The 25,732-nt window shown below is 43.4% G+C and overlaps 2 protein-coding genes across 4 annotated transcripts in view; both read left to right on the top strand.

The window, feature by feature from the left end:
• Nucleotides 1–213: 213 nt before the first annotated feature.
• emc3 (ER membrane protein complex subunit 3) lies at nucleotides 214–17,857 on the top strand. The gene is made up of 8 exons (XM_007890292.2): nucleotides 214–391; nucleotides 1,779–1,836; nucleotides 3,907–4,000; nucleotides 5,970–6,074; nucleotides 7,021–7,102; nucleotides 9,000–9,079; nucleotides 11,270–11,352; nucleotides 12,521–17,857. The coding sequence occupies exons 1-8, from the start codon at nucleotides 237–239 to the stop codon at nucleotides 12,647–12,649; spliced, it is 786 nt and encodes a 261-aa protein (XP_007888483.1). The 5' UTR covers nucleotides 214–236; the 3' UTR covers nucleotides 12,650–17,857.
• Nucleotides 17,858–23,034: 5,177 nt separating this feature from the next.
• Nucleotides 23,035–25,732, top strand: part of usp4 (ubiquitin specific peptidase 4 (proto-oncogene)) — a 56,264-nt gene continuing 53,566 nt past the window's right edge. For 2 of the 3 annotated variants that reach the window (XM_007890290.2, XM_007890289.2), the window contains exon 1: nucleotides 23,038–23,234. In XM_007890290.2, coding sequence (XP_007888481.1) covers nucleotides 23,146–23,234 — 89 coding nt within the window. In that variant the 5' untranslated portion in view covers nucleotides 23,038–23,145. Of the gene's footprint in view, nucleotides 23,235–25,732 lie in introns of all 3 variants that reach the window. The other variant, XM_042339436.1, reaches the window with a different exon arrangement.

The following is a 25,732-nucleotide window of genomic DNA, read 5'->3' as shown; positions in this document are numbered from 1 at the left end:
TCCCACCCGACCTCCCCCGGCCCCCGGCATTTGGCGCGAGGGTGGCCTTTCGCGTGGAATGAACGTCTCGCAGCGTTCGTTTATATTGCAGCGTCACGCATTGCTCAGACAGCGCCCTCTTAACCCGCCCTCCCTCCCCCCCCCCCCACCTCCTGCCGGGCAACGTCAGCTCGGCGGTTAGCGTGACGTCATCACGCACGACGCCCTCCCAGTCCGCGGCCCTTTTCCGGTGGAAGATGGCGGAGCCGGAGCTGCTGCTGGACTCCAACATCAGGCTGTGGGTGGTGCTGCCCATCGTCTTCATCACCTTCTTCGTAGGTCTGATCAGGCACTACATCTCCATCCTGCTGCAGAGCGACAAGAAGCTCAGCGAGGAGCAAGTCTCCGACAGGTGAGGAGGCCGTGAGCCGGCTTCAGCCCGGCCTGCACGATCTCCATGGAGACGCCCTGCATCTTTGACCCCCTCCCCCTCTCTCTCTGCTAAGGGGGGCGCGGGGTGGGGGGTTGCTGAGGGACTCGGGTGCATGTATGACTTAGGCGATTCTACGATTTATAAAAAGACGACTTGTGCGAGTTTTACTGTGCAGCCGAATGGGCATAAAACAGAAATGAATGATAACCCCCTCTCCCCCCCCCCCCCCCCCCCACACACACACACAAGCACATATACTCACAACATACAAAGTGCTTGTGTCAGCCCGGCCCGTTTGGTAGCACTCCTGACTTCTGAGAAAGATGTGGATTGAAGCCCAGATACTGTCTGTCTGTTCTGTTGGGCATTAAAGATCCCATTGGCACTGTACAAAAAGAGAAGAGAATTTCTCCCAATGTCCTGACCCACAAACACTCAGATACAATAGGTCTTTCATTTCTTGGTTGTATGTGGGATATTGCTGTGTGCAAAAAGTAGCCTTCAAATGACGCATTCGCTGCACTTTATAGTAAATCCTGTGAAGTCCTTTGATACTACATATTAAATGGAAGGATTATTTTTATTCTAGAACCCTCTATCCTGCAAACAGAAGCACACATTCGCCTAGAAACCCATGTGCGTGCTTCATTCATCCCATTCACTGGGTGGAACAAAAACTGAAATCAGGAGAAAATCATTTTTTAACAAATGGATTTTCACCCAAAGAAAGGGGTGGTAGTTTTCGTGAAAATTGTTCGAAAAAAAACTTTTAAAAGTCGTTAAGTTGAAGGGAATGAAATCTTGCACACAGCAACCACTAGGTGGGGTCTGCTCGCCAGTTGCAATATAATTAATATGGTACACGTAGACTTTTTGATTTTGTTTCAGATTGTTTTTTTTGATGTTCAATTATGTTTTCAACTGCAAAACTAGCTGACATCCTGGTTGTAAGATTGCCACTGTAGATATTTCCTGCTTGGTGCACTATGCCTGGTATTTCCTCTAAGGCCACTTGATGCACAAAACAGTCACTGCACTTTATAGTAAATCCTGTTTGATATACCGCCTTATCACGTCTTTGTAACGTCTCAAAGCACTTCACAGAATATACTGTAAAGTGAATTTACTGTATATTTTGTGGATGAAACATATATTAAGGATTATTATTATACTTCATTGCAGAACCAGAATTACAAATAACTTCCATCAATGCACTAGCCCAAACTCCCAATTGATTTAGACCACCACTGGACGTGTTATTAGACCATCAGTAGAAGTGTTGTTTCCATCCACCTCTTGTATCATTAATTTATATCAGATTTACTGAATGGCAAAAGATTTTATTAATGCTTTGTTTTTTTTGCAGTCAAGTTCTGATCCGAAGTAGAATTTTGAGAGAAAATGGAAAATATATTCCCAGACAGGTACAATTTCTTCTTATTTTCTCACCAAATAGTTATTGTATTGATGAACACAAATAATGTGTACACATTCCCCGAACCGACCGTCTTGTGAGCACAATATGATGTGTGCACTTTCTTTTCCCATGTTCTTTTTATTCCCTCCCTTCCCAATATATTGGCTCCCAAGGTTTAGTCAATTCATCTATACTCTTAATCTTCTATACTAATAAAACCACAATGCGCTTCAAGAAGGATCTCAATAACCGATTGACATAGAGACATGATTTATACCTCATCGGAAAGGTCTTAAAGCTGAGAGTGACATGGGCATTTTTTTGTGTGTATCTACTATTGTTCATGAGTTATTACCTAAAATGCGTTTCAGTTTGGGGTTTTTCACTGCAGTTACATCTGATGGCAGCCGAGTCAAAGAGGCACAATGGCCGCGCAGGCTAACTATGGTGCTGTGGCATCTTGCTTCACGGAGCATGCACTTAGCCAAGCGGAAGCGGGAACAAAAAAAAGAACACAGACAAAGCTAAGCCGCGGCAACAACAACAAAATTACATTTTTAAAGCGCCTTTCGCGTTGGGAGAACATTCCAGTGATTATAAATTATACATTTATATTTATCATTATAAAGATGCCTAAGCGAAAATCAAACCTTTCAAGGATAAGTAAGTGTGTCTGTCTGTGTCAATCCACATTCCACATTGGATCCTTTGGTTGCAAGCAAAGCTGCAACGGGTACAGCTGGTATTTTATATATAGAGTGGAAGCATGTTAAATCGGACATATCGGGGACGGCCATTTGGTACCGACTTAAGAGGTATCTGGGGTTGGCTGAAGTTCTGCTACATCTTCCCACCGAGCAGAGGAGCAGAAGCGGTGCCTCCACCATTGCCATTTCCATTGGATGGGAAGGGGACCAGCGCTGAGGTGATTGACAGCCTTAGAGCCACTTGCGAATGTTTGGGCTCCACCCATTCACAAGCGACTCCAGGAATCAACCAATTGTGATTTGACTCCGCCCATTCCCTCCCTTGTCCTTCCCCGTTCCTCCGCCCCTTCACTGATGGCCCAACTTCAGCTGCTTGTGAAGGGTTGGAGTCTTCTGTCAATCAATGGTAGACTCCACCCATCTCTAATCTGGCCTTCGTGGCTGAATGGAGCCCCTCAAGACACAGAAGGCCCGAGTGGCATTTAATGGCGACCAGTGTGACATTTTGATTGGATTAACCAGATTTTTGTCTGAATCAACAGTCATGTCTAAAACAGCTAAGAATACAAATGACTCGGGGCCGTGTATTTTCGTTTTGTTCAATTCACCTGGTCTCCAGGGTTAATTTTCCGCTGTAAATTCAATGTGTTCAATCATATTTCTAATATTCTCCTCACTGGCATATGCTTCTCTACCCTTGATCTGGTCCCCACTGCTGGTGTTCCATGGGCGCGAGTTGCTTCCAGTACCCCAACCATGTGGCCATTATTCACTTGTGAACTCTGAAGCTTCTCTGTGTCAAGCATCACTGACAGCCCTATTTTCTCCCTTAATTTCTTATTTTAAATTGCATTTAATTTTACAACCCACAATGCTAGATTGTAAGCGGGTGTTTACCTAGGGCAGATTTTCTACTTATTTTTCTGTTGTTTTGTGATTAGTAGCAAATGTACGGAAGAATTGGCAGTTCCCTCAGAATTGTACCAATGCTCTCAAATTGGGTTGTCCTGACTTTGTTGCTAGAAAGGAGCAGTGACCGACCTCTGGGCGATTTCCAAACATTGTAATAGTTGATTGCTCTTCATTCTTTGTCCCATTTCCCCAGGCTGGGGAAGTGCCTTTTAATATTCAGAGCTTTTCACTCATCAAGCCGTTTGAGAACCTGTCCATGCAGAATGTATTTTTTTAAATATATATATGTATATATAGTGTTACCTTAAATTTTCTTGGAATATCTTAAAATACTGGCAGGAGAGTGATCCTGATTGGACATCCTTGCCTTTCTGTTGAACCAGATTAAATTTTGTTGATGTGGTGCAGTTACAGTTAAGTTCTGCTCATTTTCATGTCTTGCATTTTTAATGTTTCAGTCTTTCCTAACAAGGAAGTATTATTTTAACAACCCCGATGATGGATTTTTCAAGAAGACCAAGAGAAAAGTTGTTCCTCCCTCGCCCATGACAGGTAATGCGTCTATTATCCATCATATTGGAAATTGGCAAGCCAAGATATCTGCCTGGTCACCTGATGAGATGTGAATATCAAGTGATACCAGCACAGAACACAACAAATATTGCAGAGTGATCAAACTGCACAAACCAAAAGCCGCCAGAATTATTTTGCAATCACAGTATGACTGAATCTTAATAATAATAATAATTCTTGCATTTGATATAATGCCTTATCACATCATTGATAGTCTCAAAGTACTTCACTGAAAATAGTGTATTGTGAATTGACTGTGTATTTTGTGGGTGAAACGCAGCAGCCAATTGCACAGAAACTGTGGTAGATTGAGTGACCAATTTTTCCCTGTATTGCCAAACCTCCTCCTCTGTCTGAGCTCATTCTAAATGTGGAAGTGCCAAGATAGGGAAATGAGCAAAGGGATTTAGGAACCAAGTATATTAATTATTAAAAGCTAGTTTGGAGGAGTAGAATGACATTTTTAAAAAAGGGATGGATTTTATTACTATTATGTAGTGTCAAATTTAAAGGCAGGAAGCACTGATCACTGCTCCGACCTCTTCTGGAGTGTTTAGTTTTGTGCACTCCCAAATGTAGAAGATATGCTGGTTTCATATATTAAGTCCAGCAACAACTCATGCTATCTGGATGATGAAGCTGTGTTAAACTAAAGAGATTGAGAGTTGATTCGATAGATCTTTAAAATAGTAAAGGTAATTGATAAGGTAGGTCCAATGTCTTTAGTAAATAGTGTTAGAAAAAGGAAATATGTTCCAAAAAAGAAAAAAGGACAGTTTGAATGCTCAGTACCCATAAAGATTATCTGTCCAGTCATAAAATTTGCATGTTGTACAACCCTCCATCTCTTCTGCTAAGATTATGCTTGAATTCCTCCACACTGTTTTCCTTAGCTTTTAATAATTTTAGGAGCTTTGAGATGCTACCCTGGGTGGAGGGCGCTATTGTGGAGAACTGCAGTTCAGTGGTTAGAGCACTCGCCTCTCAAGCGAGAGACCTGGGTTCGCTTCCCGGCAGGACAAAACCTTGGGCAAGTTTCCTTACTCCACACTTCTAATAATAATCCCTCAAGAAAAAAGACAATAATAAATTGGTCATTTCAATCCACGACTGTTTGTGGGACAGTGCTATGCGCAATTGGCTGCCGTGTTTCGCCTACAAATATACAGTCAATTCAAAGTTGTTGCTTTGTTAGAGTTGCTGTTCTTCCAGTGAGACTTTAAACCGAGGCCCCATACATTTGTTTAGGTGAATGTCAAGGATGCAATTCAAAAAGGGAATGGAGCGTTCCTTATGATTATCCTCCTTATAAATGTTGGTTAGAGCACTCGCTTTGCAAGTGAGAGACCTGAGTTCAATTCCAGGCAGGGCGAAACCTTGGGCAAGTTTCCTTACTCCACACAGAGCCTAATAATAATCCCTCCAAAACCCAAAACAATGATAAATTGGTCATTTTCAATCTATGACTGTTTGTGGGACATTGCTGTGCGCAATTGGCTGCCGTGTTCGCCCACAAATATACAGTCAATTCACTTTACAGTGTGTTCTGTGAAGCACTTTGGGACGTCCTCCCGACGTGAAAAGCGCTATATCAAATGCAAGGATTATTATTAATATAAATCGGTCCTTCCCTCTTAGCAGTTTGTGGCCCAAAGTCGCTGCCTCACTGGCCTACAAATACAACCACTTCACTTGACAATTTTTGTGGTTAATATAAATCTAAACTGATGTACAACAGCAAAATTACATTTGTAGAGGACGTCCGAAGGCGTTGGACAGTCAGAGTTTCAGACCCGAGCTACAATAAGGGAGCGGAAATCATTTGACACTCAAACAAAACACGCATCCTGTAATGGCGTAGCAATGTATCAAAACTAAGAGTTTTTCTACGGGCTAGTAAAGACCAGCTTGAAACTGAAACCTGTATCATTATCTGCTTTGTTTTCAGACCCCACCATGGTAATGGACATGATGAAAGGGAATGTCACCAATGTGCTTCCTATGATACTCATTGGTGGCTGGATCAACTGGACCTTCTCTGGTTTTGTTACCAGTAAGTAATAAACAGCAACAGAATAGAAAGTAAAACTGATTTTGCATACCCGATATAGGCATCCCCAAACTGTTATAATGATTTTTTATGCTCAAACCTCTAATATAATGCCAATTATTGTAGATAGTGTTTACTGTGGTTTTCAATCTTCCTGTGTTTTCTTTTGTAAATGAACCCCACCACATTGCCCAACTGAGGCAGTCTAGTTGTTTAGCTCAATGATAATTTATATTGGCTGCTGGGAGATGTATAAGAATAATCTTATTTTTCTGACTTCCCTATGAGAAGTACCTGTGCTTCATTTAGGACTTCCATCCAATAGCCAACTGAGGTTAACAGCAGGAGGCAATCTGCATCTTACCATTCTGTGGCTGTTAATAACTGAACACCATTTCCATTTTTGGATGGGTTTTGTTTCTTATCTCCCAGTGATTCTCCTGACAGTAGGCAGACCCTGTTCAGGTCCTCTCCAGTGCCACCAGGAGTTGGCATATTAGCATGACCCAGCACATCATGTGAAGCTTTCAAAATGCATGTTTATACTTTCCCTGTCCCTTTGTATTTTCAGATGTTTTCTCTTTCTTCTGTTATGAGTATTATCCCCAATACAGAAAATCGATGGGTTGAATATGCAGCCACGATGAATCTGCATTGCAATGTGTTTGGTGTAGGGGAACAGTCCAGATTGATTTTCCCTATGGCTTTCTTTACACCATTCTAAGGAATGATGTGCTGAATCCTAGGTGCGCCTGTGCCCATTGTACCATATTGATAACTCATTTCTCCTTTGCTATAGTTTTGTAAAATTCATTAACACAAACCAAAGCTGCATGTTTGATATTGCTCTGAACACAAATATTTAACCAAAATGTTAAGTGCAAATCTTACAGTAAATGGAAAAAGAAATGGTTTTATTATTATTAAGTATTTTCCTTTTTTTTTACAGCTAAGGTTCCATTTCCTCTGACATTGCGTTTTAAGCCCATGTTACAGCAAGGAATTGAACTACTTTCATTAGATGCTTCCTGGTATGTTAAACACATCATGCTTCATGTAGAATTTGTTGCTGTCTAACAAATTCTTGTGTTGTTATCTTCTATATTTTGCGTCTCATGTCCATCACCTCCTTCCTCCTCAGAATCCACTGGCTCCTTGTTCCTTCATGCTTTTGCCCCTCCATAATTTTCTTCAGCTCCATTCTTCCTCTTGCACCCTCTGCACGTCCCTCTCCATCCCCACATTGGTGGCTGAGGTTTCAGCATCTATGCTTGTTGTAATCCACATAGTCTATAAAGCTATTCGATATCCTATGAGAAATTTTTAACTAGTTCAAGTTGGTGTTTAGACTTAAACTTAATTAAACGGAATCTTAATTGATTCTCTCAAGGCCTTAAAATCATTGTCTTACATTTAAAATTATGCAGAATTTTGGAAAGTTCTTAAATTCAATCTTAATTTTGAGTTCATAAATTAGTTCTTAAAATGAAAAATAGTATACAAAATGAAAGATAATATTAAGAATTTTCCAAAGTTCTGTTTACTCTTTAATTCTAAAACCATGGTTTTAAGACTAAAACCGTGAGGAATTTCTACCTCTAATCTTGTCCTCCAAGACACAGTGATAGTATGTTAATTTGAGATTGGAATTTAGCATTTTAACCCAGCTCGATCCCTAGGTCATCAGATGACTCGTAGATAATGGGAAAATTAATGTCATAGGAAGAAGTAATTCATACAATTGCATTTAAAGAGCAGAGCTGTGGAGTTTGAAGCATTTACTTTGAGAATTCAACTAACAAAAGCAAGTTTCTTAAAAGGGGCAAAGAACAATGTATATTCAAGGTTCTGCATTGAAGTAAGTCAGGAGTGAGTGTCACTGGGTCACAGTGATGAATATGTGTATGCACACAAGGGGCTTGAGACTCCAAGCTGACTGAAAATGAAGCTGTTCTATTGATTTTTAAATGGAATTTTCAGGACCATTAAACTTGTGATTATTATCTGTTTCTTTCATCCCACTCACTCATATCCTCATTCTGCACAGTTCAGTACCTCTCTTAGGCGTCAGGTTCGATCCCCAGTTATCCTTCCTCCCCCACATCCGGTCCCTGACCAGCACCGCTTTCTTCCAACTCTGCCACATTGCCTGTCTCTGACAATACCTCACCCCAAAAGCTGCCAAAACCTTGTCCATGCCTTTGTTACCTCTTGACTGGACTACTCTAATGCCCTCCTCTCAGGTCTCCCTCCACTATTCACAAAATCCAGCTCATTCAAAAGTCCGCCGCCCGCATTCTCACCCGCACCAAACTTCGTACCCTGATTACTCCAGTTCTTGCCAAACACCACTGGCTCCCTGTCACAGAGTGGAATGACTTCAAGATCCTCACTCTAGTGTTTAAATTCCTCCATTACTTGGCACCCCCCTATCTCTCTAACCTCTCTCCCACAGCAATACCCACTGCCTCTACTCTACTGGGTCCGGCTTCCTCCATGTTTCCCCGAATTCTTCACTCCACCATTGGCGGCCGTGCCTTCAGCCACTACTACCCGAATCCTTGGAACTCCCTCCCTCAACCCCTTTGCCTCACACCCTCCCTCCCCATCTTTAGGTCACGCCTGAAGACTTTCCTCTTCGACTGCGCCTATGGTCACCTTCCGCCTTCCCCTGGCTCAGCCTTGGGCTCCGCCGTTGTTAGGCGCTCGAGACGCCGCCCAGCATGGAGGGCCCTATATAAATGCAAGTTGTTGTACTCCATCCACATGCATTCATGGACATACACACACCCCTATCTACATGTGAGGTAGAGGAAGAGAAACTATATTAAAAAGAAACTGGCTGAGCAGGAGCATTGTTCGTTGTTGGTTCAATTTAACCAGTTTTCATTACTCTCGAACTAATGTTTCACTTTGGTTTACAATTAGGGTGAGCTCCGCATCGTGGTACTTCCTGAATGTGTTTGGGCTCAGAAGCATGTACTCTCTGCTCCTGGGACAAGATAATGGTAAGAAATGTTTTTGATATGCTCGTTAGATTGAATGAAAATATCATCTCCAGAAGCGAAAAAGAGAATGAGGAAAAGGGGAAGAATACAACAACAACAAAATTACATTTATGGAGCACCTTTCAAGTCGGGAGGACGTCCCAAAGCGCTGAACAGTCAGGTGTCGGGGGCCCGAGCATGAGGGAGGGGTGGGGTAGGGGTGAGGCAAGGCAGAGAGGTGGAAGGAAGACCAAAGGCACGATCGAAGAGAAGGGTCTTGAGACCGGCCTTGAAGGAGACAAGGGAGGAAGCGAGGTGAAGGGACCGTGGGATGGAGTTCCAGAGTGTGGGGGCAGAGAGGCTGAAAGCCTGACCACCGATGGTAAGGCGGGTCGGGTGGGAGACATGGGGCAGATTGGAGCCCATTGAATGGAGGAAGAATACAACAACAACAAAATTACATTTATAGAGCGCTTTTCATGTCAGGAGGATGTCCCAAAGCACTTCACAAGATATATTGTACAGTACCGTGCGGTCTGTTTTGGAGCCAAGCGTGGCAGCAGTGTCCCACAAAGTCTTGAAATGAATGACCACAGTTATTTTGGGAGATTTTTTGGTCAGTACACTGGGAGAGAACCTTCCACCTATTTTCAAATAGTGCCATGGGATCTTTAATATCCACCTGAGCAGGTAGACAGGAACTCAATTTAATGTCTCATCCAAAGGACGGCATCTCCAACAATGTAGCACATCCCAACACTGCTTTGAATGTAAACTTAGATATGAGATCCATAGTATCAAAAAAAGGGAAAACGCAGAAAGTTCTCCGTAGCTTCCCATGTTATGCTGAACATGATAGAAATTAGAAAGTAATGAAAACAATCTGTATTAATCATCATTTGATGGAGTCATAGTGTTCCACACATTATCTGTCCACTTATGGCAAAAGTTGCTTAGTAGTTATAAACCAGGGTATAGAACACTCAGTACTCAAAGGCTTAAGCAACAAAGGTGCAGTAAAGTCAAAATGCCACACATCAATTACAACATGTCTTAAAAATTTCTCAATGATGACTATACAGTTGAATTTCAGGACTTGCATAGTGCAAACCACAGTTTATATCTCAACGTAAACTGCGATAAGCTTGAGCATCTTATATTGAACTAATTCACTGTGTAAATGGCTTGCCTTCTACTTTTGAGATTAAAGGATGGAGGAAGGGACTTGGTGAAGGTTGCAGTGTATGTCGGTATGTTAAGTAGGCTCCTTCCGTATTACTACTACATAACTGGTAACTGCTGCAGAGTGACCTATTTATAGTCTACTGTGGATCTGCACTATAATAGAAGTATGGTACACTTCAGACTTGAAGCACAAACTGGATGGGTTCCTGCAAATAGCGCATATGTGAACTATGTGAAGGTGGGTCAGTTTGATGCCGTTTTGTGAAGTAAGTGATGTTTGTGGCGATTCCTATCAGTAGCACACATTGCAAAGGAAGCAATTCAGTGGTGACTTGATCCTGGGAATGATGACCAATGGCTATTTTTTAGCATGCCTCCTTATAACGTGGCTTCTGAGTATATGGAACCAAACCCACCACCAAATTAAATGGCATTATATACTTCAAGTATATAAATGGCACAACTAACTTCTAACTTGGGAAACCCATCCAGGTTGGATAGACAGTTGCTCGGAAGCGAGGGGAGATTGCAATACCGCAGAATTCCAAGATGTTTCCCTACTGGTTTCCAATGTCCCGACAACATCACTGACTGAGTGTTAGGAGCAGGTGGGCCATAACATTTTTGGGAAGCAAAACAATCAAGGAAACCCACCAGGTAGCCTATGAAACAAAGGAACAATGATTCTGTATGTTTTTGGTAATTACGTTGTGGGAGGGAGGATATGGGCTTCAAAGTAATGGTGTGCTTACACGGCAACGGTGACAAGAAATGGGAAGATCGTTTCCTGTTCCAGATTCTTTGCTGCATATCACTGTGATTGGAGCTGAATTAAAAAAAACATAGACAACACAGGATTTCTGGTAGCTATGTAACCACGCCTTGGAAATCAACATGACGGAACAGGCCCAACAATCTGAAAGCTTCTGTTCCTGTATTCCTTTGTGCACCAAAATTGGGTGTTATTTAAATCAAAAATGTTAATCAAAATAGTATCAAACAATCCTCTGTTTTCTTCCTTTTCAGCTGCAGACCAGTCTCGCATTATGCAGGAGCAGATGACTGGCGCTGCAATGGCAATGCCTCCTGATACAAATAAAGCTTTTAAGGTATGTTGTTTTTAATTGAAAAAGCAATGTCAACAATAATATAATTCTTGCATTTGGTATGAAACCAGAAGATCGAGTTTAAGATCCTCGTCTTCGCCTTTAAGGCCATCCATGTCCTTGCCCCCTTCTACCTCTCTGACCTGCTGACTCCCTACCAACCTCCCCACTCCCTCCATTCATCAGGATCCGGCCTGCTCCATGTCTCCCGCCCAACCCGCCCTACCATCGGTGGCCGGGCTTTCAGCCCCCACACTCTGGAATTCCATCCCACGGTCCCTTCACCTCGCTTCTTCCCTTGCATCCTTCAAGGCCAGTCTTAGGACCCTTCTCTTCGACCGTGCCTTTGGTCTCCCTCCCACCTCTCTGCCTTCCCTCACCCCTACACCACCCCTCCCCCATGCTCGGGCCCCGACATCTGAATGTTCAGCACTTTAGAACATCCTCCCGACGTGAAAGGCGCTCTATAAATGTAATTTTGTTGTTGTTGTCTTACCCTCGAGGCATCTCAAAGCATTCATTAATCATTTAGAATTATTTCCCCTGACCTTGTTTTCAGATGGAGTTTAATTCTATGCCACGCAAATCGTATGGCGTTCAGCCATTAATACCCAAAATATTTCTTCACTCTTGCATTCTTTCTCTCACATAGTGACACACGTCACCAAAGCAAGAAAGGAAATGCAAAAGCTAATTATCTTTAGCCACACTTTTGCATCTCCCAGGCACAGTCACTGGGATTCTTCCCAGTCAGGGCCTGTTAACCCCGCAAAACAAGATCCAATGATCCTAGTTGAACAAGTGGTTGAGTTGAGTGTTGACAGGCTAGTTGACCCAATCCTGTTCACACTATGCACTTTCCACTAATGGTCTTTCATAGCAATCAGGAGTAGGAACTCTGGCTCATGTTCCTCTCCCAAAAACAGAAGCATTGAAGCCAACTGAGATCAGCTAGCTCAGCAGTGTTCAAAGTGTACAGCTTTTTGGCCTGTATGGTCTGGTGCTGCTCAGGCCTCCCCCTTCAATACAGGTATTGTTTCATGGCTGGTTCCCCCTTCGCACAACTTTTGAGCTCCCCAGTTTTGACAGCAGTGAGTTTATCCTTTTGAAATGACCCAGACCACATCACACCCCTGAAATTAATTCACAATCTGCATGGTTTTATTCTTAGGCTGAGTGGGAAGCTTTGGAACTCACCGATCATCAGTGGGCCTTAGAAGAGGTTGAAGAGGAACTAATGACCAAAGACCTTAATTTTGAAGGCATGTTCAGCAAGGAGATAGAAACATCAATATTCTGAGGCGTTGTGTGTAATGGTGGTTCCTTTCACCAGTTAACTTCTGCTAACTTAACTTGTGTTTAAAGTAAAGACTTGATATTTCTCCTTCAATTACTAGTCTTAAACATTCACTTGGAAGGCATTAAAAACTTTTTGTAAAGCTTTAGTGCTTCACAAAACCACTAGCTTGTTCTCGACGTTTCACTGTGAATTTGGAAGGCATTGATACTGTTAATCAATATGGTGTCTTGATATTGGCTGAGGATGGATCTTGTTGCATTTCCTACAAGTTTAAGTGATACAGTTCATCCATAAAAATACATGTCACGTACAACTTCAGAGTATCTATTTTTGTTTAGAAATGTGGCAAAAATTGATTCCATATCCACATAGGGAGTATTTGTTTTTCTGGATGACCTTTGGTGTATGTTACATTGGGTTGTATAAGTCAGTTTTTACCGTGGTGAACTAAATTATTCTAATCAAGGCCACATTTTTGCCAACTGTCTAGCTTTTTGGTGTGTGAATGCTGTGGGAATGAACTAAGTGTGGCCTCTTTGTTTTTCTGCCATTTCTTTGTTTGTCTGCATTACCATAACCAAAAGCATAGGTGTAACATCGTGACCAATTTGGTGGCTTCGGGTGGGTGTAAAATCACTTTTGGTCCTGGAGTAACTTGTGTTGAGTTTCTGTTTGGATTTCCTGAAGCAGGTTTCTGCCAAACTGGATTTTGTTAGCCCTATAAAGAAGTGGGTATGAAATCACCACTGAATAATTGATAGGTTTTTTTTATTATACAGTGACGAAAGGTTAACATTATTAAAAATTTGATTTTTTTTCTTTATGTAAATTCACACAACGATCTGACAATAATATCTGCCTATTACTCATGTTTTCATAGTTTTAAGTGGGAATTTTGCTGTTTTGATTTCCAAATGCTAAATCTGACTTATTGCACCACAATGCTCATGATATATTGGTTATTTGTTTTTGGAATCTTTGTAATGGTCCACATCAGCGCTTTAAACATTCTGTTCATTATGGGCACGGGTTCAAATTCCTATACAATATTCAGTGTCTACGTTTCTTTCTTCTGTCTTGTGACGCCCAACAACTTACACCAGAAGGGAGGTTTCATGAGGCAACAGATAGAGAGATTAATGGTATCTGCTATTAATTAGCCACTCGCATTGTTCTGCAACCAGCTTTTCTTAATGGCATACATTTTCTTTATTTTCTAATTTGCTTTGCCTGTTCAGGCATCAACAGGAGAAACTTTGGCAGTAAAATAGTTCCATTTCTTTTTCTATGTTTTGTATTTTGCCTGGAAGATTTTGACAACAGATGAGAGAAGTCCGTGGGTTTACCTACTTTTTGGTGAATCACATGTATTTATTTTACATCTCAAGACGGCATCTATTTTTCTCCACATTTTGCAGTTGACTTGGGTCTCAGGTCTAAGGCTGAGATGGCCAATTCAGGACATATGGAATTTGTGATATTTACAAAATTGATATTAAATTTGACTGAGTTTACGTATGAATCTGAAATTCTTTTTGTGTAGTGAACAATTTTATCAGTTACAATAGCTGCAATAATCTCTGATGTGGTTTCAAGCATGTGAAAACCAAAGCAGCCATCTAAAATGGATGTTTATCCTGATTACTTACCAGCCTTTTTTGTTTTGTGTTGCTCGCAGTATGATTTTTACATTGCTACTTCTTATCAGCTATCTTACAGATTTACACCACTCATCACTTTCTAAAGGATGGTTGCAATGCAGCAAAGTGTGTTAATAATTTTAAAAATGTTTGCTCGATACATCAAGCCAAATGTGCCATTACATCAGGGGCTAATCTTTGTTAAGAAGCAATTCTTCTGCATCTGCTGCTATGTGTTATCAGGCAGTTATGAAATTTGGGGAAATGCTTCAATATTAATCAAAGGTTAACTAGTTACTGCATTTTAATTATAATTATCTGGGGAAATTATGTGACAATTAATATGTTTTTGTTTCAGCAAAATGCGTCTACCTGGTACACGTAGTGTTGTGTGTCAGGCAGATGCTACTGATCATTTCTTACCTATTCACAGTGAGGACTAGCAGGTGGGTTTGTGTGGAATTTAATAACAATTGTGTCTGAGCAGTACAGTGTTTCGACAAAGTCCTGTTACCCCCATTTTTTTTTCTACAGTGCACTGACCAACAACTGAAACATGTGGAAGAATAATGATAATTGCACTTAGAAGTACTTAATTGTATTCAGTAAAAGTGTTTAACTGTATTTCGACGCCCAGAGGATCGGTGTGTGAGCCCCATCATTATCATGGCAGATAATTAATTATCCATTGCCATGTTTGGTGTGACATCTTCGGTAACATGGATGGAGTGATGAGGCAAAATGCATCTTGTGTGACAGAGATGTATTTCTCTGTCAGCTTTTTTCAGCTCCTCCATAGTCTCATTGCTGTTTTGTAATGGGGGTGGAGAGGGGAAGGTGACTTTGTGGACCCCTATAGATTACTGTTCGAATTGAAACTTCTTTCAAGTTGCAGTGTATCCGAATGAAAAGGATTTTCAGATATGTGCAGAATCTTGCTGTAGTTGAGCATTATGCTCCACTAACATTACGGTTGCACTGCACAACACTGTTCACTTGTTCTTTGAGAAGTTGTTCCATAAAATTGGATCATATCAAGCACTGTAGTTTTTTATGTGACCTCTCGTGTCACAAAATGTGTTTCCACACCCCAGGTTGAAGCAGTAATTCAATAACATTTCATTGTGGGATACAGAAACTGCATGACTAGGACCAAGGCATTGGTTATATTTGGTCAAACATGTTAGAATGGGGGATGGGCGTCTTTCTTCCCTTCCTCTGCTCTCTGTAGGCCAATTACCAATTTTGAAGACTTTCACTCCTCCAATGTCACTCAATGTTTGTCAGTGACACTGGCCACTGGGAACTACACAATCTCCCTGGGAACAATTTCCAATTTGCACTTCATTGCAGATTTTAGTGCGTAAATACAGGAGAGCTACTCGTCCATGGGTATAACTTGTATGTTTTTATATAACCATAAAACTTTGATATTTATAAACCAGATTTTGACTTTGTTTTTCGCTTTTAAAACCTTGCAGTATAACACAGGGTCTTGACTACCATTTTCTTTCCATTCCCAGCATTGAGTGGTTTATTATACAGACTGCCTCCAGCTCACCCTCCGAAATGGTGAAGTAGACCAGCAGCCCCAATCAGGAGTAGCCATAATGTGGTTAATTCCATTCCTTATTTCAGTGCAGGGCTCCCTGGAGATTTCATTAACCCCCAAATACATCATCGCTGGCTTTTCTATCTGCAGCAGTTAGTTACAGGTATTTGTAGTTAGTTGAGCTGTGATATGTGTGCTGTTTTGCAATTTCAATGAAATGCATTCAAAAGTACAAGTGTTTATTAAAATGTGCAAAGCTGTTTATTATTCATCTCTAGGAGCAAAAGGGAGACTTGTTTAATACTGTCCAGAAACGTAGCTTTAATGCTAGGGTCTTGTAAACGGTTGTAAAGACTCTTGCTTTATAGTGTAAATGGTGTTTAGTCGGATGGTGAATTTCATTTTGACTTCTATTGATGGGTGTTGCTAGCTAGTCTACTAATAACTCATCTATGAATAAATGATAATACAGATTTTTCTGAAATGAACTTTATTCCAGCTCCTTTTGAAACCGTATCGTTTAATAATGCAACTTGTTGACCTTTAAAAAAATACATGCAGTGAAAAGGTCATTCTGAAACTTTAAGATCACCCCCGCCAATTGGATAAGGGCAACAGATAGGATTTTTCTGGTACCTTTGGTGTGTTAAATGGTTCCTTTGGTGTGTTAAATGCCACATAAATGTACTTGTGGCTTTTGATAATCTGATTTAATCGAACGTTGACTAATATTATGGGGAGTAATGGCTGAACATTAGCTTCTTATTTTTTACTGAAATTTTGACCCAGCCCATGCAGTTATAGGACTTAGTGAAACGTTGCACCATTTATCCATGGTAGCGTTATATTCCACTTAGTTAAATTATTTTAAATTTCTATGGGGATTCATATGCTATGAATCTGGAGTTGGAATCCAAATTTGGCTTATTTTGTTAGAACAGAGGCTAGGTTGCAGCTCGGAAACCACTATGTATTTGGTTATTTGTAATGGTTGCAACCTTAAAGTCATCCTATTGAGCTGGAGATTGCATTTGGCCTTTTGTCTATGCCCCCAAATACCCAAAGCGGTAGTAACCCAGAGACAAGAGTGACTGTGAGGGCTTATAATTCCCACTTGGAATGTAGCCTACTATATCAATCTTAGAAACTTGCTTCAGATGGGATAATTTGCATATCACAAGGGAAGCAGAAAAGCTGGCCTTCAATTTATTCCCTTGAATAATGAATGTAAGTGCTGTAGTTGTTTAAATTGGTGCTGGTGGAGCAATAGGTCATCCCTTGTGAGTTTGAAGGAATGATGTAAATTCACCTGAATGTTTTTTTTAAATGTGAAAGCAGTGAAACTAAATACAAAATGTTCAAGAAACAAATGTTGATGAGAAAGTGCAATTGGTATAAAGAGGAATTCAAATTTGAAACAGGTGGTGCAGAAATCTGTTCCCTAATGAATTTTACAGTGGTTTACCATGACCTTGTGTTACTAATGGTCCAATTCCAACTCAGTTGCTATTCTAACTGAGGATAGAGGTATTAAGGGATATGGGGTTAGGGCGGGTAAATGGAATTAGGTTAGAAGATCAGCCATGATCTTACTAAACGGCGGGGCAGGGTCGAGGGGCCGAATGGCTCCTACATCTTACGGTCTAACATTTAAGCTGCAATATCTGAACAGAAATAAAAGATGCAAGCCATTTTTGAACATAACCATATTTATAAGTGCAGTTCAATTGTTGGGCCTACCCAGAGATATAATGGAATTGAAGATCATTTTGAAACTGCATGGTTAAATGTGTTTATGCTGCAACTGATCGTTGTAAAGATTCTAGGGAATCTTTTCAGGCCTGGTCTACAAGTATGTCTTTTTGTATCTGCTCTTAAAAGGTGACCTTTTTCCAAATTTAATAACCTGGTTCTCTTGGATATACTTTCTGTATACTATTTTGCAGACAACTTATTAAGTTTTGTATGAGATGTTATTTTCAATAGCTGTATTAATAAAGTTTTTGCATAAGAATACTCCTTTAGTGTAACCTTATTTGTGTTCTTATTCAGGGTTAGTGGTAGAAATGGGAAGTCAGTGATCTTTTGATCAGCAAAAACATTTTCTTTGTCAGCTATTCTCCACCGCACTATTGCCCTCACCTCTGTTCCCACCACAGGTCGGAGAGGTAGGGAGGTGTCAGGGCATGAAGGGATTTGAACTTGAAATCGACTTGTTCGGTGATGGGGTGCCAGTGGAGCTTGGTTAGAACTGGTGTGATAGGGGTACAGAGTTTAGTACCGATACTCACCTTCAGACTTCAATTCTCTTGCACTTTCCACACTGGCTTGACCTTTCATAAGCTTAAACTGATTCATAACTCTGCAGCCCACATCCTCTCCTACCATGAAGCCCATCATACACATCCTCACCAAGCTCTGCTGGTTCCCTTTCCATGATGAGGGTGCACAGTCTTAAAATCAGAAAGAGGACAGTTAGAACTGAGGTGAGGAAGCATTTATTTACAGAGGGTTATGAAGATATGGAATATTTTACCCAGAAAGGTATAGAGACAATCAATTTGTTTAAGAGTTAGATGCTTACTTTGATAGTGCTTGTAGTATTAAGCGGTATGGCAAAAGAGTGGGACGTTGGGCCTGCCAGGATCTGATAAATTGGTGAAACAAGCTCAATGGGATGAATGGATTCATCACTATAATAATAATCCTTGCATTTACAATCACTTTACTTTATTCTGTGAAGCGCTTTGAGACGTCGAGAAGACTTGAAAAACGCTGTATCAAATGCAAGGATTATTATTATTTGATATAGCGTTTTTCACATCTTCTAGACGTCTCAAAAGCGCTTCACAGAATAGACTGTACAGTGAATTGACCATATATTTGTGGCAGCCAATTGCGCATAGCAGTGTCCCACAAATAGTCGTGAATTGAAAATGACCAATTTATTATTGTTTTGGAGGGATTATTAGCATCATTATAATCGGGAGCGGAGTCAGGAGAGCGTGGGGCCGAGCCGAGGCCTAGCTGCGAGTATAAAGCACAGCCGAGTGAGGAGCCACTCAGTTGGGAGAGGAGTCAGGAGCTGAGGTAAGTGAGGGGGTGGGGGGGGGGGGGGCGCGATTCACAAAGTGATGTCGGAGTGACGTCACAGTTAAAAAAACAACAACAACAACAATGGCCTGGCCCCTGTCACTGCCATCCCGGCCATGACCTGGGAGGCTGAGCCTGAGGGCTGATGCCGTCCCGCTGATCGCTCGCTCCCGGTCTCTGGGTGCGCGTTTTGGCTGCCGCCCCGACCCGAGCCTCCCCCCTCCGCTCCAAATGTCTCTCCTCCCGCCCCCCCCCCTCTATGTCTCTCCTCCCAACCCCCTCTATCCGCTACTCTCCCTCTGTTCTTCTCTCCCACCACCCTCCCCGCCTTCTCTCTCTCCTCAACCCCATCACCACTTCCCCCTGCTCCAGCCTGGAATTCTCCGCCGGGCCCATCGTGGCTCCCGGCACTGGCTGGCCCAGAGCAGCAACCCCACATGTCCAATCATTCACTTCCTCACCTCAAACTGCCTCCTTAAGGCAAACCCAAGTTCCCCCACCCTCATACATTCCCTCCCGAAATCTCCACTCACACCACTCTCAACAACCATCTCTCCTGTACACCCCAAAATCCTCTCCGCACCACTCTCTCCTCCCTCCCCTCCCTCCAGCAAACCCACCCGCATATCCCTCTAAAATGTCCGTTCCCTCTCAAATAAAGCCCTCACCATCCATGACCTCATCCTGGATGAGCACCTTGACATTCTTGGGCTCATCGAAACCTGGCTCTCCGCCAATGACCCCATCCCCCTAGTGGAAGCCTCCCCTCCAGGCTACACCTTCCACCACACCCCCCGTCCAAACCAGCGTGGCGGTGGGGTGGCCTTCATTTCCAAAGCCTCCCTTGGTCTTACCGCCTCCTCCTCTAGCTGCCATACTCTTTGGCTCTCATCAACAGGTTTTTTCCTGGCCAACAATCTCCCAAATACAAATTGATCACTTTCTCCATGACTGTTTGTGGGTAATGTTATGTGCAATCAATCCACTTTCCAGCATGTCCTGTGAAGCACTTTGAAATGTCTCAATGAAGTGATATGGCGCTATATCAAGGATTATTATTATTATTATAATTAAGCACTTTTGAGACTTCTGTTATGCACAAGTAACTGTTAGCTTCGTTGATAGCAGATTGTGAATTCAAGCTCCACATTGAGACTTGAGCTCTTAAGTCTTGGCTGACACTAGTGTAGTACTGCTGCTTTCTCAGAGGTGCTATCTTTTGCTGCTGCATTTGCCCACAAAATAGTCACACAATTTTACAGGATATCTTGAAACACTGAGACGTCTCAATGATGAGATACGGTGCAATATCAAATGCAAGGATTATCGCATCATTATGATCACGGTAACCAATCTGCGCACAAACAGCCATGAAGTGAATGGCCAATTTTATCTGGTGGATTTTCAGCCCGAACATGGATGGGAGAAACTCCCTTCTCTTTATTAATAGGACAATGCGATCAGTACCATCCATCTGAACAGCTGCAGAAGAGGGGACCTGAATCTGTGATGATCAAGTTCAGCTCCTGTTCTTTTTGGTTTAGAGTGAATTCCCATCAGCAAAAACATGTTTTGCCCACAAAAATACATGGTCAATTCACTCTACAGTATATTCTGTGAAGCACTTGGGAGCCATTTCAACAACAAATAAGCAGGGCGAAACCTTGGGCAAGTTTCCTTACTCCACACGCCTAATAATAATCCCTCAAGAAAAAAAAACAATAAATTGGTCACTTCAATGCACGACTGTTTGTGGGACACTGCTGTGCGTAATTTGGCTGCCACATTTCGCCCACAAATATACAGTCAATTCACTTAAAAGTATATTCTGTGAAGCGCTTTGAGAAGTCTAGAAGACGTGAAAAGCGCTATATCAAATACAAGGATTATTATTATTACAAATATATTGAGCCTTTACTCTCCCTATCCTTCAGAGGATCCAGTTCAAGATCCTGGTCCTCACATACAAAGCCCTCCATGGCTTCGCCACACCCTACCTCTGCGACCTCCTAACCCCCTACCAACCCGCCCATTCCCTCCGCTGGTTTTGGCCTGCTCCACGTCTCCCAACCCACCCGCCCCACCATTGGCAGGAGAGCTTTCAGCCACTCAGCCCCCAACCTCTGGAATTCCATCCCTGTCACTCCGCCTCGCCCCCTCCTTAAAGTCCTCTTCGACCATGCCATTGGCCACCCCCCTCCCCTCCCTTACCCCCCCAACCCCAGCTCGGATCTGAAATGCTGTACTCTGTCCAGCGCCTTGGAACATCCTCCCATCCCATCGTGAAAGGTACTGTACAAATGTAATCTTGTTGTTGTTTACAACAAGGAAGTCCCAAGGTGTGATGTCTCAACGTTGTGATAAGGCACCATATTTACAGTATATAGTTTGGGACATGTCAACAACAACCCTAACCCAAGCGTTTCAGCAGCCTGAGGGGTGAGGTAGTGGCGGAGTCGGGCGATGTTACAGAGTTGAGGGAAGGCAGAACGGGTCACGGCTTGAACGTGGGGGAGAAAAGGCAGTTGAGGGTCGAACAAGACACCTCGGTTCCTGACTGGCTGGTGAGTTGTAGTGTGCAACCATGGAGGTTGATGTTGCCAGAGCCTGAGGTGCTGAGGCACTGGCGTGAGCCAATCAGGAGGGCCTCAGTCTTGTTCACGTTCAACTGTAGGAAATTTGCCCTCATCCAGGACTAGATGTCCGACAGGCAGTCTGTCAGGACAGCAGTGGTCCTGGAGTTGAGGGTGGAGGCAGAAAGATAAAGTTGGGTGTCATCCACATACATGTGGAAGTTGACCCCATGTCTGCGGATGATGTCACCAAGGGGGAACATGTAGATATTAAAGAGAGGGCCAAGGACAGAGCCCTGGGGGACGCCAGATGTGACAGTGCGGGGGCTGGCGGAGAAACCGTTAGAGGCAACGAAGTGGAGACGGTGAGAGATAGGAATCGAACCAGGCAAGAGCAGATCCGTGAAGATTGAGTAAAGCGGAGAGGCTGTGTATGAGGATGGAGTGATTGACAGTGTCAAAGGCAGCAGAGAGGTTGAGGAGGACAAGGAGGCAGAGGGAGCCCTGATCACAGATGTTCAGAATGTCATTAGTGACTTTGACCAGGGCTGTTTCTATGCTGTGGGCAGCGCGGAAGCCAAATTGGAGGGGTTCAAAGAGGGAATGGCGAGAGAGAAAGGAACGGAGCTGGGACGCGATGACTCGTTCCAGGACCTTGGAGAGGAATGGGAGGTTAGATGGGGCGGTAGCTGGAGAGGGATGGATCCAGGGAAGGTTTTTTCAGGATGGGAGTGATAACGGCCATTTTTAGGGGGGTGGGAACTGAACCGGTGAACAGGGAGAGGTTGATGACATCGGGCAGGAGGGGGGGCCAGAAGGTGGAGCTGGGAGACTAGGAGAGAGGTGGGAATGGGATCGAGGGAGAAGGTGGTGGGTTTGAGTTTGCGGACAGTCGTGGTGAGGGATGAGGGAGAGATAGGGTCGAAGGAGTATAGGGAGGGATGGGTGGGGGGGTGGGTCATGAGGGAGAGGTGATGTGGGGGTGGCTGTGGACGGGGCTGAGGTGGCTGAACGTATCCCCTCGATTTTGGATTCGAGGAAGTCCAGCATCTCCTCACAGTTGGAGCTTGAGGAGAGGATGGGCGAGGCGTGGCAGGGCGGACGGAGGAGACGGTTAGTGGTGGAAAAGAGAAGAAGCCGGGGGTTGTCCTCTGCCTCCGAGAAGCCTTGGGAGTAGAAGGAGGATTTGGCGGAGGCGAGAGCCCAGCGGCAGGTCTTGGTGCGGTGAAGCCAGATCTGCCGATGTCAAGCCACTGCCAGTACGGTGGAAGGTGAACTGCGTGGCCCCTGGTCTGCTTTCGCCGAGCAAAGTCTTACACTCTTATAACAAAATCCAGGATTGTTCTGGTTCTGGTCTGGGTCTCCTCTGGATTACGTCATCGGACCCGGGCCAGTGGTTGCTGCGCAGCGGGCGCGCTCCCTGTGACGTAATAGGTAGGTAGCACACGCGCGTGCGCGGCGGGTGTGTGTGTGTGTGCGCGCGAGAGAGAGAGAGGGAGGGCAAGTCACGTGGGCGGGCTTTGGTAAGGGGGCGAGGAGAAGTCACGTGGGCTGGGGGCGGAGTCACGCTTCGGCTTTCTAGAAGGTACGCGAATAGCGGCGCGCGGGCGAGCTCGGCCGGCGCTGAGGGAGGGAGTAATGGCGGAAGGTGGCGTCCCGGATCTGGAAACCCAGAAGAATGAGATCGGGAACTTATTGAAAACACTGCTCAAAAAGGGAGATTCGTGGTAAGAACCCGATGAGGGGAAGATAACGGGTGAGGCGAAGGGCCCGAGTGAGGGGAACGGCCCGGGTAGGGGTGAGGGTCCGAGTGAGGGCCCCCGGTGAGGGGAAGGGCCCGGGTGAGGGTGAGGCGAAGGACCCAGTGAGACTGAGGGGAAGGGCCCGGGTGGGGGTGAGGGTCCGAGTGAGGGCCCCGGTGAGGGGAAGGGCCCAAGTGAGGGTGAGGGGGTAGAGAAGGGCCCGAGTGAGGGGGAGAGAAGGGCCCGGGTGAGGGTGAGGGGGAGAGAAGGGCCCGGTTGAGGGGGAGAGAAGGGCCCGGGTGAGGGGAAGGGGGAGAGAAGGGCCCGGGTGAGGGTGAGGGGGAGAGAAGGGTGAGGGTGAGGGGGAGAGAAGGGCCCGGGTGAGGGGAAGGGGGAGAGAAGGGCCCGGGTGAGGGTGAGGGGGAGAGAAGGGCCCGGGTGAGGGTGAGGTTGAGAGAAGGGTGAGGGTGAGGGCGAATTGAGAGCGGATAGGAAGAGGCGGCTGGTTTAAAAGGTATTTGCTATGTCATGGGGAAGGGAGGCCGTTTTTAGAGTGAGAGGTCAGGTGGAGACCGGTGACGGTTAAAACAGCCCTGTGCTTCCCTTCAGCCTCCGCCTGTCAGAGCAGCGCCGAAAGTCTGATTCCGGCGTCGCCTTTATTGGACAGTTCGATGATGTGCGTTGAACTTTGGATTTTAATAGGACACATTATATTCAGAAGGTTTTAGGAATTCTCGTCTATTTAAATGTACACTTTAAAACGATCAATCCTAGCATTGAGTCGATAAATTCGTAAAGTGCTCGTATCTTTTACCAACTCCGATGTCCACGAGCCACCTGGAATAGTCGCTGAGTAATATTGGGATTTTAAACAAATCTAATCCAAACAGTACCTCAAGTTTTACAGTACTATTTTAGAGCAATACAGAATCGTGAAGTGTGATAGATTTGCACGCGAGATACTTGACGACAGTATCTTTTGAATTTGTTTGCCACTCTTCTTCAATATTACTACTTGCAACTTTTGTCCATGGAAAGATGCATCCTCGACATCTTGTGAAAGATGATGATGCGTAGTTTAGCTTCAAATGTTTTATCATCTGATTCAAGTAAGATGATTGCATCATACTCTGTGTCACCTACAAGTAACCACATTGCAAACAAAATCAGATCGTAAATTCAGTTCAGGAGCAGGAAGAAAATAACAGTTAGTGAGGGGTACATCGAATTTTACATTTTGTTTCAGTTTCAAATTCTAAATACATTTAATAATCTTAAATTTACTATGCAGTACTTTATCTGATAGCTGTTCTGGAGATTAAATGCCCATAACCTATTATTCCTATCCAGAGTATTTTGTTGTGTTTTTGAATGAATGATGGAGTTTTTGGATGCCAGAAAGAAATGTTTCTGCATAAACTTCACTACAACTTCTGTACTCTTAACTCCTAATTAAGTCGTCAACAAAAGGTGTTTTGAGGAGTGGCTGAAGATGGGCTTATGTTCTTACAGGATAAATTTCTATTGTATTGCTATTTTGTAATGTTTGAGCTACAGAACAAGGATGATTCAGAAAGGTGTTGCTCTAGCTCACTTCCATAAATCTAGCAGTCTCATCAGCATTGCCATAATTGGAGGAAATTCACCTGCACTGCAGTTCAATGAATGATATACAGACAATGGGGAATAATAACCTTTAATATTATTAATTAAAATATTGTTTTTTCACCCAGAGTTGTTGGGATGTAGAATGCCCTGCTGAGTAGGGCGGTTGAGAGAGTCCCTTGTAGCTTTCAAGAGGGAATTAGACTTCAAAGTGGTATGGGGATATGGCGGAAGAGTTCTCCCTTGCCGATAGATTTTTAGGATGGGAGGAAGTTCCAGAGATAGTTGAAAGCTTGGCTGCTTTTTATACCTACCTTTTACACATGTAATAAAGGTAGAATACAAAATGTTGATTCTGTGGCGCGGAAGAGCTGGGAGTACTGAATCTTTTAAGTTTAGAAATGGAATTCAAAAGGAGATTCTTCAAGCTGGTAATTATTAGAATATCGAAGCATTTGTTTAACTTCACTTAATTTTGATAGTCATGATTCTTTTTGGGATCAGAAACTCACTTTTAAGGGAATCTAAGAAAAATAATCCTTGCATTTGATATAGTGCCTTATCACGTCTTCGAGACGTCTCAAAGCTATTCACAGAATATACTATGAAGTGAATTGACTATTTTGAGGGTGAAATACTCACAACAGTGCCCCACAAACAGTCATGGATTGAATGGCCAAATTTTTTAAAAAAGGAATTATTACCCCTGAAAAAGTGATTCGCCAATCAATTAACAACCAGGTTCTCGCTTACTGCTAGGTAAACAGAGGAGTGTGGAGTAAGGAAACTTGTGGAGTCCTGTAGCTCAGTGGTTAGAGCACTCGCTTTGCAAGCGAGAGACCTAAGTTCAATTCCAGGCAGGGCGAAACCATGGGCAA

Source organism: Callorhinchus milii, unplaced genomic scaffold (assembly GCF_018977255.1).
Source record: "Callorhinchus milii isolate IMCB2004 unplaced genomic scaffold, IMCB_Cmil_1.0 Scaffold12, whole genome shotgun sequence".
NCBI lineage: Eukaryota > Metazoa > Chordata > Chondrichthyes > Chimaeriformes > Callorhinchidae > Callorhinchus > Callorhinchus milii.
This window is presented reverse-complemented; position numbering and strand designations above follow the sequence as displayed.

Bases quoted from the DNA above. Each gene is read 5' to 3' on its own strand.
- emc3 (XM_007890292.2), top strand. From the start codon at position 237: ATGGCGGAGCCGGAGCTGCTGCTGGACTCCAACATCAGGCTGTGGGTG. The intron at 392-1,778 runs GTGAGGAGGCCG...TTTTTTTTGCAG, and splicing joins GAGGAGCAAGTCTCCGACAG to TCAAGTTCTGATCCGAAGTA. The intron at 7,103-8,999 runs GTATGTTAAACA...GTTTACAATTAG, and splicing joins CTTTCATTAGATGCTTCCTG to GGTGAGCTCCGCATCGTGGT.